Below are 14,701 nucleotides of genomic sequence, written 5' to 3'. Positions count from 1 at the left end.
TTGCAGCTAGGAGAACTGGAGAGACGTTTGCACCATGTGTTTATTCCTCTTTAAAGATATACAAAGACTTTGGCCGCATTAAAGAGCCACCGAAGAGCAATTTCAGCTCTATCACGGCCCATTCATCACCGGCTGATTGCAAAGTCTGCTTTATCTGAGTAAACGCAGCACAGTTGAAAACATGCTGCAGAACTCAGCACCTGTGGACCATTCCACCAGCGTTTTCATTACAGCTCTGAGCTTTTTTGTCATTGCTCGAGTTACAGCACACACACAAACACACAGATTGAATTTTACCCTGGTGATATGGGCTAGATCTAACAATTTTGTAAGGATAGACAGTATATTAGAGCTGGTTCGGCTTGCTGTGGTAAAGCTGTCTAAACTGTTCTGTGGCTTTTTGTAGTTGCTCTTGATGTCTCTGGCTTTATATCATGTGCAGAGGGAGCCAGAGCTTCACTGCTTTGATTGAGAACACATATCTCATGTTTGTTTGTAACATTTTTACATTGCTTTTATAACTCACAGACTACATCAAATGTGCCTTTTGATTTTTATTTTTTTATTACTCTACCATTGATAGACTTGTTAATGGCCATCGGTAGACTTGGTAAAGACATAATATTACATTTAATATGATATGATATGAACACTCTTTACCTCAAATATACGAGTTAACTTCTATTAATAATGCTAAATTATTTCTGACCTTTATATGGCAATAATTCTTTTAGCTGTGAGGAATAATGTGTGTTTAAATGGGTCATTAATTATTTTATAATGTTAAAGTCCACTTTTAATGTTAGGATTATTACATTGAAAAACTGCCATAATTATGAAATAAAAGGCCATTTTGTAGGCTTATTTTAGCCCTCTGCTTTTATAAAAAAAAATATATAATTCGTATACGTATGTGTATATACAGTATATATATACATAGAGCCAAATAATGGCCCTAATATGGTGTTGGTCCCCCTTTTTCTGCCAAGACAGCCCTGACCCATAAAGGCATAGACTCCACTAGACCTCTGAAAGTGTTCTGTGGTATCTGAAACCTGTTAGCAGCAGATCTTTTAATTCCTGCGAGTTGCAAGGTGGGGCATCCATGGATCAGACTTGTTTGTTCAACACATCCCACAGATGCTCGATTGGATTGAGATCTGGGGAATTTGGAGGCCAAGTCAACACCTCCAACTCATTATTGTGCTCCTCATTCCTGAACCATTTTAACTTTGTGGCAGGGTACATTCCTCCTGAAAGCGGTCACAGCCACCAGGGAAAACAGTTTCCATGAAAGGGTGTGCATGGTCTGGAACAATGCTTAGGTCGGTGATACGTTTCAAAGAAATATCCCATTCCTAGCAGAACATTGCCCAAAGCATCACACTACCACCGCCAGCTTGCCTTCTTCCCATAGTGCATCCTGATACCATGTGTTCCCTACAGACACGCACCTGGCCATCCACTTGATGTAAAAGAAAACGTGATTCATCATACCAGGCCACCTTCTTCCTTTGCTCTGTGGTCCAGTTCTGAAGCTCACATGCCCACTGTTGGCGCTTCCGGCAGTGGACAGGGGTCAGCATGACACTAACCGCCCGGTCTGCGGTTATGCAGCCCCATATGCAACAAACCACAATGCAATGTGTATTCTGACACATTTCTATCATAACCAGCATTAACTTCTTGAGCAGTTTGAGCTACAGTAGCTGTATTGATCTGCTTGATCGGACCACACGGGCCAGACTTTGCTCCCCACGTGCACCAGTGAGTTTCCTTGGACCACTTTTGATAAATACTGACCACTACAGTCCGGGAACACCCCACAAGAGCTGAAGTTTTGGAGATGCTTGGACCCAGTCGTCTAGCCATCACAATGTGGCGCTTGTCAAAAGTCCTTGCTCAAATCCTTACGCTTTCCCATTTTTCCTTTTTCTAACACATCAACTCTGACAAGACAAAATGTTTACTTGCTGCCTATATATAGTGTGTGTGGGTTGGTGGATGAGGGTTGTAAATATGAGGACTCAAATGTGTATAATGACATGGGTATGACATAGGTATTACAAGGTGAGGGTGAAATATGAGGACATTGGTCATGTCCCCATATTTGAAAATGCTTATAAATCATACAAGATGAGTTTTTTTTTTTTTTTTTCAAAAAGTAAAAATGCAGAATTTTTCCTGTGTAGGGGGATAGAAAATATGGTTTGTACAGTATAAAAACCATTGCGCTTATGGAATGTCCCCACATTTCACAAAAACAAACGTGTGTGTGTGTGTGTGTGTGTGTGTGTGTGTGTGTGTGTGTGTGTGTGTGTGTGTGTGTGTGTGTGTGTGTGTGTGAGCCTGTTTATGTGGTTTATGAGGACACAAAATTGTATAACTACATGGGTATTACACTGGTATTACACTATAAATGTGGTTTATGAGGACATATCAAATGTCCTCATAATTCAAATGGCCTTAAAAACATACTAAATGATGTTTTTTTGAGAAAGTAAAAATGCAGAATGTTTCCTGTGATGGGTAGGTTTAGGGGCAGGGGCAATGTAAGGGGATAGAAAATACGGTTTGTACAGTATAAAAACCATTACGCCTATGGAGAGTCCCTGTAAACCACATAGACAAACATGTGTGTGTGTGTGTGTGTGTGTGTGTGTGTGTGTGTGTGTGTGTGTGTGTGTGTGTGTGTGTGTGTGTGTGTGTGTGTGTGTATTCAAATCAATTGATCACGATTAATCACACGATTAACATTTAGTTTGTAAATATATATTTGCGGTAATTCATCCGCTTCTTTTCACAAACCTCCCGCTGTGCATCTCTGTAAGCACTATATGAGTTGGTATAAGGTTTACTCAGTGTACCTGACACAGTTAATGCCTGATTTGCATAATTCCCTTAGTGATTCTAATATTAAAACAACACACCGTGTGTGCGAATACAGGAGGATGTTATTGTTTTATTTGCGTTTAATACTTTTTCAACCTTTGTTTGCTGTCATTTGATGTGGATTTGATATGCTTTGCCTTCAGAGACCTCTTTCCTACTCAGATAAAGCTCTCGCTAGGACTTTTTTTCTTTTCTAAGCTCAAATACTGTACATATTGTTTTGTCTCAGAAACTGGGTTCACTTTCCGTTCACTCTATTAAATCATCTTTCTGTGATGCTATCTGCAGTGTTTTTCAAGAGCCACATTATGCTTGAATTGAATCCTCAAGAAAAGTCTTGTTTAGTGAGCCTTTACCTACCTATACTGCCTCTGAGAGCACTTTTTTTTTTAAATGAAGAGCTAAGTATTATTAATCTGTATAGGTACAATATCATCTCAATAATGTGATATGGAGTGGATGCTGTATCACTGCATCTTAAAGAAAAGAGAGTCCTCACATTCAGCAGCTGAATTGATGCTCAATGTAATCAATAATTGCGGTAAAGTGCTCTTTCAAAAAACATGGAGAAATACAATTGCAGATACCATTTCATGATGAAACCTCAGGCACGCCATCTTCAGTGGACAGGCAACTTTTATTGTGTTCAAAAAAAAGCAGATAGCCTTTATTCGCACAGCAATTGGAAATGTTCATAAATATCAAATGTGAGGCGCTATCTTCATGTAATGTGCCTCCTCTGTGACCAATTTCTGTTTCTGTGATCGCAAAGCTGGTTCTGTCTGGACGATCTTTATTCTCATTCACCCCCTGTAAGCCATAAAAAATATCAAGAGAGACATAAATGAATCAAAGAGGGAGTCGTGGGCCAGTCAGTTACCAACCTCACTCAATTTTTTGGGAATGTCTGAGAAATGCTAACACACAATTTCAATTTTTCTTCACTTTCTGAACAAAAAGCTTTGAAATTTGATTTGAAGTAAGATTGACTTTAATGTGTTTGTTTTCCAAACACACCAAACCAGACTGCCGCCAAGTTATATTTGTAAAATGGATTTCATCAGCTGACAGCCTTCCAAGAAAACAAATAGAATCAAATCTGCTGCAGATCCCAGACTGGTGAGGAATGTTGCATTTGGCAGGCTTGACACTCAAAGTGCCCTTAATCTCACTGTCTGCGCTATTAAACGGAAAGTTTCTTTCTCTGATGTGACCCACAGATTTTATAGAACCATTCAAGCTCGCAAGAGAGGATTGCTTGGCCTGATAACAGCGCTCACTCAGCTGATTGATGCCCGAGCTCCAATCCTGAGATTGATGGCGATATGCCAGGACCGGTCCTGTGTGTTCACAGTTAACCTCGCTGGTCTTCCTCAATCGCTTTCTCCCTCTTTCCATAAGTTTTGCTAACAATGAAATGTAAAAATGTAGTCACTGTGTTTTCTGTCACTCAATCATCTGTCGGACTAGAGGCTAGCTGAAAACACAAAGAAAAGGAACAGTTTAAATAGCAATTTTATGTATTGCTTATTTTAGTAGCATTATGTGATATGTAATATAAAAAAAGCTAAGATGTTACCCTGATATCTAAAGCTTAACTGAAAACAAAGAAAGCAATCTGGCTCAATTTGACCATTGTGTACCTTCTGTAATATTATGGGATATATAATTTTGAAATATGTTAGCTAAACTGAAGAAAATGAGTAGAAATTGTTTATTTAAACATTTTTAGGTTTGGTATTTTAAGCTGGTACATGTAATTTAAAAGGTTAAGGTATAGCTTGCTCACTCACTGAAAACACAAAAAAATTGTTGAGTTTGACTCAACAATTTCTAGCTTTTGTAATATTATGTTAAACGTAATTTAAAAGCATAATAAGGGGAACATTTTTTTATTTTGAGCATGATTAGCTTCAGTAATATAATGTGATGTAATTTAAAAGGCTAATCTGTTTGCTTGCTAACTGAAAACATAAAGAATGGGAAATGTTTTTGACCATTTTTAGCTTTGCTATAATCGTGATTTATGCCAGAGCTCCTTTTCTCATATAGATGGCAATGCCAGGGCTTGTGTGTGTACAGTTAACTTCCTCTTCCACAAATCCTTTTCCTCCATCTTTTCATAGATTCTGCTAATAATGGATTATGACGCATAAATGTGAAATCCCTCCCTTTTCTTCGACTCAATCATCAATCAGACCAGAGGCTAGTTGGCCATAATGGGCAACACGTAATGACCCAAAACCGATAATTTCTCTCGCCCAGTGCGTAGACCCATTAATTGAATCTAGAAGGTTTGTTTATTAGCTTGCTTGCGTTCTTTGAAACCGTCTGTCTAATATGCAACTGGCCCATGAAATGCTGCTCTTTAATAAGCCTAGCTTGAGAGAAAGTGTCCGGCTGCAATACTTGAGTGCCTCCAGCAGGCTGTAAGCGATGAAAATTTGCATTTATATTGTGCTTTTCTGCATAACCACCACAGCGGTGTCAGCACAGGGCATGACGGTAACATGCGTGGATGATTCAACGAGTTAATGAACAAAATGGAAGGATTTGCATTTATAGAGTGTCAGACTCTGGGCCAAAGCGGCTCCTCTTTGTGCTATGGCAATATGGGATTTCACCGTTTGCGCCGTCAGGTCCAAGGTGCGAACATCCATCTGCAAATACAGCGTGCGGCTTTTATGGACATACAAATGAGGTGAAAGGACGGTTATCGTGTTATTTGGATGCATACGAGCGGCTCGTATTAATAGGATACAGGTTTATTTGAAGTGTCGGAACATGGCCATTGACGTTTCCCCTCGTCTGATAGGCCGCAAGACCCAGCTGTTGCTATACTCAGGCCAGCTGGAGCGTGGCCACCGGGCACATCAAAAATCAGGGATGCAGGACCAGACAAGCAGGTAAAAAAAAAGAAGAAGAAAGTGTTGCCATGGCGATGCGAAAGACTGAAAAGTCTCGTCAGCTCTTCAGATTGCCACTCAAAGCATCGGAGTGGAGCGAGTCAGATTCACTGGTGAAAATGAAACACACTCACCAGTCGACCAGTCTGCGCTAAACAAATCTTAAGTACAAGACCCATTTTAGTGTCTTTCTTGCTGCAACACATTTGACTTTTTTTTTTTAAGTGATTTTGAAAAGCTTTTATATGGCTAGTTTCATTCTGTAGTGACTTTTACACTGTTCTGTTAAATGTATGCAAAGTGTTTGAAAATGGCAGTGACATACTCGACCAACTGCACACCAGCAAAGCATCTGTATATCAATATATAATAGGGAGCACAGCAAATGTTTATTGAATGATGGTAGGATGAAATGTTTACGAAGCCTTTATTTGGACCACAGATTGCCTCATAAATCTGCTCAATCTTTGGGCAGCATCAGAAAACAAACCGTAAATTTGGAACTTGATCTTTTGTAGGGCTCACATTAATAACAGAGCGCCCATGTGTCCAAACTGTGTTTCCTTCCAATTTTAGGAATTAGACATTGCTCTTAAGATCCTAATATTAAAGCATTCATAAAAATCAGTTTTGCTTAAGTGAAAAGGATCATTTTAAATAAGAAAATATGGACATTAACTACAATTTTACAAATAATTTCCTCATTTCATAACAAAAAACTTGTGCCTTTGCCTCAAAAGATCATATGATTGAATAAACTGGACTAACCAGCGGACCAGCCTCATTGTTTTAATCATTCTGAAAGGCCTGAGCCAAAGTCACTCATCAAATAATAGTTTATAAAGTATAATTACCTTCCTGAACTGTCTCAAACGTTAGAATTCCCAAACATCAGGCATGAACGCAAGATAAAATGACAGCATTTGTTATTGCTTTTCATCTGCATGCTCTGAGGCATGTAATTTATTGTGTAGGAAAAAAGAGCTACAGTGTTTCCCAGGTTGCAACTTCCATTTTTTATTAGATTGAAATGGTGCTTTATTCGCAGATGTTTTATGCAATTTTCCAGTTTTTCACAATTAAGTTCAATTAAATTAATTTCACAACTTTGGATGGAAACATAGCTCTAGGATGATTGCCAACTCATTCAATCTTTTGTCACACAAAATTGATGCAAAATTGTGCCAATTGATACAGTGAAGCCAATGATGTCTTTACAGGAGAACCCGTATGTAATGCTGAGAGCCAATCACCAGGAACTAGAAGGGAACGAGCGCTACGAGGGCTTCTGCGTGGACATGCTGAAGGAGTTGGCAGATATCCTGAAGTTCAAGTACCGTCTTCGGCTAGTTGGGGATGGAGTGTACGGGGTGCCGGGCGCCAATGGCACCTGGACGGGTATGGTGGGAGAGCTCATCAGCAGGGTGAGTGACATCACAAGGAAAAATTTTATACTCATGGGTTAAACTGGTTTCTGGTGTCATGCATTATCTCCCTTCTTCACTGCCTAATCAAAATCATAGTGTGTTGTTGTAGCTAAACAAAAAAAGCTTTTCTTTTACACCATTCTATGAGGTTTTGTAGTGTAAATAGTGCTGTACTAAACATTCTAAAAAGTGCACTTTACATACATATTTAATTAACCAAAAATATTAAGGCTGTGTCCGAAATTGCCCCCCATACCCTTAAATAGAGCACTATTAGAGGACATTATTAGACTATTAGGGACAGCCATTTGTAGTGGTGTCGGAAACCATAGTGGACGTTATTGAATGCACAATGCACTGCAAAAGTGTAAAACTGATGTATGGCTTGAGAATACCTATAATGCACTGTGAGAGTCCTGCATCTCGCCAGGAGATAGCGCCCTCAGCTGAATCAATCATCCATTTTCTAAACCGTGCTGATGCAGTGTAATATCATACAGGTATAAATTCCTTTTCAATTGATTATTTAATTGTTTAATTATGGTTTTTATACATGCTAGTTTCCATGGCAGAGTTCAAGATGAATATTTTCATTACTACTGGAGCTGCTATGTTTCAAATAATTATTAAACTGCAAGCAGAAACTATGCACAATGGGCAGCCCTTCCAGCATACTCAGTGTCTGAATTCACTCACTCGTTTTCATTCACTCCAGTGGACTAGTGGAGTCATGGGGAATAGGGAGTGAGGGTGTAGGGGGCGATTTCGAACATGGCAAAAATGTGGAATGTTACGCTAGTCTAAGCTAGTAACCAAATGCTGAATTTTTTTTTTTTTTTCGGTGCTTTGAAAAGCTAAATTAGGCTAAACTATTAGCTTGCTAATTTTATAAAGAAATTAACTTTTGACCTTTTTTAGATTTGTTATTTAAATTAGTTTGGGGTCTATGAGATTTTGTGTGTGTGTGTGTTTGTAATATTATAATTGTTGGTAATAATGTAAAATATGATTGCAATTTGAAAGAAGTTTTCTACTTTTATATATTTAAAATATAATTTATTCCTGTGATGGCAAAGTGGAATTTTCAGCATCATTATCCCAGTGTCATATGATCCTTCAGAAATCATTCTAATATGGTGATTTGCTGCTTAATATTTTTGTGAAACAGTAATACTTTTTTCAGGATTCAAAAGAACAGCATTTATTTGAAATATAAATATTTTGTAACAGCTTGTCTTTGCTCTCATTTTTTTTTATCAAACTTTGCTAAATAAAAGTATATTTTTTAGTAGTATTTATGTACTGACCCTAAACTTTTGACAGTAGTGTACTCTAAAGGTGCTGTATGTATTTTATTTAAAAAAAATAATTGCATACATTTCCCCCAACCTAAAAACAATATATATATATATATATATATATATATATATATATATATATATATATATATATATATATATATATATATATATATATATATATATTCACTTCATTTATATCAGCAGTGTATAACATTTAAAACACATGTGAATTAATAAATTAATAAATTATCAATAGAAAAAGCCTTATGAGGAAGAGAACTACCTTAACAAACACACATAACATTCACAAAAACAGCAAAAACTGTCCCTGTTTGCTGTATGTCCATATGTAACTATTTGAATCTAATTCTGACAGGGTTTCATCATCTAATCTGTAGTTGTTTACTTTCTTTTTATCATCTCTTGCTACTTTATCCTTTCTGTGAATGTTTAAGAGCTGATTTCGCCGTTGTCTGCATTTTCTCGTAGGCGGAGAATACACAAGGAAGCGGCGGCACGTATGACGTAGTGTGAAATTCACATCGGCCAATCAGATGTGATTTTTGGCTACAAACTTTTGCGGTTGGTTAGTTCTACAAAGGAAATGCCCATATTTGGATTAGATAGTCTCATACACAGCAGTGAAAGCTTAACAATGATACAGCACGGGAGCTCGCGTTAGATTAACTTTTGATGATTTCGGGTAGAAATCTAAAGGCGCAAGTTGACAAAATATAGTGAATTAACCACATTAATGTTTAATGTTGACATATTTTTTATTTTGATATGAAAGCTTACATGTTAAAGGAACAAACTGGCCCAAAATCTCAAAATTGACCACTCCATGAAAAAACGATGTTTTCACCTGCCGTGTCTCGCCTTAAATAATAAATTAAAGCATAAAATACTATAATATGTTTGCAGATATTTAGGAAACATGCTATTAAAAGTTATTTTCTCTGAAAAACAATGCTACTGCCAGTTTTTCTTTTTTTTTCTTTTTGAGGTGTGCATTCCAGGTGAGAACGTCTGTTTTTGTTTTGGTCTGTTCAATCACCGCCTACTGCCAATTTATCCAATAGTATTTTGATGCCACGGGTTGCCAGTTGGCAGAGAAAACAGCATTTTGAAGCCATGGAAGCCAGCAAAGAAAATGGTTCAGAGATCACAGATTCTTCCTGCTCAGCAATAAAACCATTTAAACTGTATATTTTACTTACAATGTAAGGCTTGTCACGTCCTGCTTTTGGTTGTGCTCATTCCTATTATGTAGTCTCAATCTTGCAACCCACGTGAGGGTCGAGTCTGAGGAGGAGGGGGCGGAGAAAATAACTCTCTTTAATATTTAGAATTTGGACTGCAGTACTCATTTCAACCGCTAGTTGTTCATATTACATACTGCACCTTTAAAAATGTTCATGATTAAAAATATATATACAACTTAAAGCAGTTTACCGTTGTTACTATTTGTAATATATCAATGTATACAGTACACATTAAAAGATGCTAATGGAATGGCTTTGCTAAAACAAGGACAAATCATTATTGCCACTTGGTGTGTCCGGGTAGCTTGTCATAGTTTACCAGAATCACCGCCAGGTTTTAAAAGGTTCCCCAACTCCAATATCCCAATTTAACCCCTGGATATATTGGCACATGGACAGTTTCCATTTAATTACATTCAAAGCACACCAGTTCTGCTGTACGGAATATACAGAATGAAACAACAAGCTTCTTGTTGTTTTGGCCTGGAATTATTCATTCTCAAATGTTCATTTCAATAATTAATTAAAGGAAGCCTTAAAGCCAGACTAAAAGTTGTTTTACTTGCATCCAAACAGGTGATGCAGATTAACCAACAATATTCATGTTTATGCCTCCAACCCAGTTACAGTTCCCTCGTCCTAATGAATTTCAATTAGCCCATCTGATCACATAACAGACACACACAGATGTATTTAAAAAGAATTGGTGAAGCGTAAAGAGTATTATTCCCATTCTAACAGCCACTAACATCCTGTTGATGAGATGGAAACCTTGCATGCTGCAAATTCTGTTTAGCCGCAAACGCTTGCCCTTTTCGGTGGAAATGTTTTTTATTTAAAAACAGTTGCAGCTTTACGGCGTGCTGCTGATTTATTGGTCCATTTTTTGGCAGGCACCGCAGGGAGCAAAGTAAATTTTCGGAAATGAACAAAAAGGCCACGGCGATATTCATATATTTCCAGGGGAAAGGGTCATAAACCAGAACATTTCTCTGTAGCCTATGTTCTCCCATACAAAAACGAGAATGCTTTGAGAAGTTATCGGTCTTAATTCCACGAGCTAATGGAGGGCAAAGCCATTAGTGAAATAAAGAAAGAAGTGCCTAATCTTATTATTGTCTCAATTTGTTCTCTCAAAGCATGCTCTATACAGCTGACCTTGAGAGTGCCCAATGAGTCTAATTGTATGCTATAGTGTCTGTAGACAGTAGAGGGTGATGGGGGGAAACTGAAGGAGATGAAGAGCGCTTCTTCATTCTGACCAAGCAGCAACCTCCCCTAATTTCTCTTGAAGCCAATACAGAAGTAATTTAAACATTAAACACACAATGACGCATTGCCAAGATGACTACGGCCAGCTCGTCTCTACTTTACGCTTCAAAACAGCTTATCAGAATCCTATGGGTGACATCACGGACACTACGTCCATATTTTTTTTTACAGTGTATGGTTCTGACAGCAGACTTTTGGTTCTCATGAGGGTCTTTTTTGTAATGCTTTAGCCTGTTATTTATTACTTAAAAACATGGGTGTAGATTTCAATGGTGGACAAACAAATACAAGTATTTTTACTTCTTTACTGTACTTAAGTAAATTTTTCAATTAATTTATTTTGGTAAACTTTTACTTTTACTCCACTTCGTTCCATTAAATCATATTGTTGCTCATTATTTCCAACTGAAGAAATCTCCACCCCTTCTGAGACAAGAGCGATGTCCGATTCGCGAATGAGTTGATCCTTTCTAAAGAACCTGATGAATTGGTTTACAAAACAAACTGAAAAATTAATTTGTGAATCGGACTGATCGGATTGCAGCTGTTCTCATGTCAACAACTCTCTGATTCAATGAACAGGTCAAAATGAGCCAAGAAACATGATATCATGAGAGCTTTAAAGGGCACCTGTCATGCCCCTTTATACAAAATGCAAAATAAGTCTCTGATGTCCCCAGAGTGTGTATGTGAAATTTTAGATCATTTTATTGTATTATTTAATTTTTTTTTTATTTTAGTTTATTGTAGCCACATATTTAGCCACAAAATTAATTTCCTCATTTTTAAAATACTATATGGTATATTGTTTCACTTGCACTTGCACACTTGAATTATCAGTAACTTAAAGGTAGGGTAGGTAAGAATTGGTTAAAAAACTTTTTTTCCCAAATTTGTTTAAACATTCTTTATATATATCAATAAATAATTAAAATGTAAGTACTCTGAAAAAGAAAGTATAAAAAATTAGTGTCTGTAGACCTCACGATTGTTTTAAAGACAGCTCATTATTTCCATTCACTCCACCTTCTCCCTTCTGGGCTCTTTCCAAAACACAAGAACACGGTTCACCGGCCGCTCAGCTGGAAGACGCATTATTTACCTCAGACGAGCGGAGTGCATGTAGTGACATCATGTCAGAATCACATGTAATAAAAAAATCTATCTTTATCAGTATGAATATAAACAAATAAGATGTCTTTTAGTACTCACTATCAAGCTAGAATACCGGTACTGGTAAAGTTTAAAATATATTTTTGTTTGATTCGGTAACAAGCTAGTTATATTTATAAGGCAAAGAAAACGAGTAGCATCGATACATGTTTTTCCATTAACATCAGTTATACTGTAATGAAGATGAATTTCGTGTAAGATTCATAACATATACTGTGTTTTGCATGTAAGAGTTTCCATGATGAAAGCATTGTTGATTAGTAGTAGTTAAAGCTAACTTAGTTCTAAAAAAAAAGTTCCTGGATGCGGTGTACTAGTTTTTACACATGCATTTGGTTATCTAAAGTTAAATTTTGCGAAATTCAACACAACAGCGATCAACTTGAGCTAAACATATTGAGTAGTTTTCATCTCTATGGCTAAGTGTATAATATTGTAACTTTATGCTAAGTAATGTTATGCTATATTAGGCAGCTACGTGTGCTAGTAATATGTGCTTCATAAAAACATCAATTGAAAAATGTATAAAAGATTTCCTGTCCAGCAGAAATACAGCCAGCAATGAGTCCTTTTTCAGCCCCTTGAGGTCCCTCAGTTGGAAAGACATGCTGATATTTACTCACGTTTGATTTCTTTGTTTATCCAAAGACTTTATGTGCATTGCCTTTACATGTAGGCCTACTGTCTTCCTTTTTTTTGCATTGTTTGCCTTCACTGACTGCAAAACCCGGCACTGTACATTTGCTTTTGCTCTTCCTGGGGGTGCGCGCATGTGTGGGCAGATCCTGTAACGAAAGCGGTGGTTGCCATGGTAGCGAGAGAGAGTGACGGTCGCCCAAGTCAATCATTTGTTTCGTCCCGAACTAAAATAATGAGCGGTGTTTATTGCAGATTAAAAAGTCTAGAGTCACTCGATTTTTATATTCTCTTTTTCATAATTATTTTAATTATGTATTGCCATATAAAGAAAGTTTAAACAAATTTGGACAAAAGTGTTTAGATCATTCCTACCTACCCTACCTTTAAACTGATATTTTAGTATAGTTAAGTTTAAGTTAATAAATATAATGTTTGCTTGATATTAGGTGGCCTTAATGTAGTCATTTGATACAATGCACTTATTGTATACACAAACGTTTTTGCATTGTACTTAAAAAAGTACCTGCTATTTAAAAAAGGCCCCACTTTATATTAGGTGGCCTTAAGTACTATGTACTTACATCAAAAAATAAGTACAATGTAATTACTGTGTTCAAATTGTATTGCAAAACACCTTTGCTGATATTGAGGTGGGTTACGGGTAGAGTTAGGGACAGGTGTGGTTTGTCGGTAAGTTTAAGGACAGGGTTAGGTGTAAGGGAAGTGCCAACTGTGTAATTACAAATGTAACTACAGAAATTAATTACAGACCTATAATTACATGCAGGTATTTTTTTTTAAATGTTAGTACAATGAAAAAACATGTAAGTACACAATAAGTGCATTGTATCAAATTATTAATTAAAATGTTAAAGGCCACCTAATATAAAGTGGGTCCCCTTAAACTTACCCATACCACCACACCTGTCCCTAACTCTACCCATATCCCACCTCAATATCAGCAAAAGTGTTTTGCAATACAATTTGAACACAATAAGTACACTGTGTAAGTACATTGTAGTTAAGTAAGTACATAGTACATACCTAGTTTATGTAAGTACATAGTAGTTAAGGCCTAATATAAAGTGGGACCAAAATATTTTTCCATATAAAATTAAATTAACTATGCAAGTGACTTTAAAATTAAAAATATTTCAAATTATATATATATATATATATATATATATATATATATATATATATATATATATATATATATATATATATATATATATATATATATTAGAACCCTGATTTAAAAATTAAGAATAAAATAATACATAAATAAAAGTAAAATCAACTCCAGTGTATTTTTGAACATTTTAATTTAGTGTACAATATAAATACTTTCCTGACATGGTAATATAAATACTGTAATTTCATGGTGTAAGCAAAAAACATGGTGAATCTTTAGTTTGATTTAAATGTTAACATAATGTAAATGGTATGAAAACCAGATCTAGATCATAAATAAATACATCTGTGGATAAGTATAACACATTTGACATATACAGTTATTATGTTGGATTTAATGCAGGATCGTTATTATCATATACCCTTTTACAACTAGATTCAAAGAGTCCTATGTAAATATGATAGTAATATGAATGTTATGAATAATATAACAGCCTACATCTCTCAAAGTCTTTAATTATATGTAGTAACATATATTTGTTATGCTAGTTTAGCCAGCTTATCTGTTTGCATGCTTACTGTAAGTAAAAATGTTTGAGTTTACCACATGTAGCTTAAGTCCTTAAATGTGTACTCAGTCCCAAAGGGGCCATGTTGGTCATGCTTTATAATGTTGTGGAAACTCTTGTACA

The 14,701-nt window shown here is 36.3% G+C and overlaps 1 protein-coding gene across 4 annotated transcripts in view; it reads left to right on the top strand.

Moving 5' to 3' along the window:
- Positions 1-14,701, top strand: part of grik4 (glutamate receptor, ionotropic, kainate 4) — a 464,566-nt gene that overhangs the window by 427,466 nt on the left and 22,399 nt on the right. For all 4 annotated transcript variants that reach the window (XM_067450733.1, XM_067450732.1, XM_067450734.1 and 1 more), the window contains one exon: positions 7,019-7,222. In XM_067450733.1, coding sequence (XP_067306834.1) covers positions 7,019-7,222 — 204 coding nt within the window. The remainder of the gene's footprint in view (positions 1-7,018; positions 7,223-14,701) is intronic.

This window comes from Pseudorasbora parva, chromosome 8 (assembly GCF_024679245.1).
Source record: "Pseudorasbora parva isolate DD20220531a chromosome 8, ASM2467924v1, whole genome shotgun sequence".
NCBI classification, from domain to species: Eukaryota; Metazoa; Chordata; class Actinopteri; order Cypriniformes; family Gobionidae; genus Pseudorasbora; species Pseudorasbora parva.
Note: the sequence above shows the minus strand (reverse complement) of the source record. Positions and strands in the feature narration are given on the sequence as shown.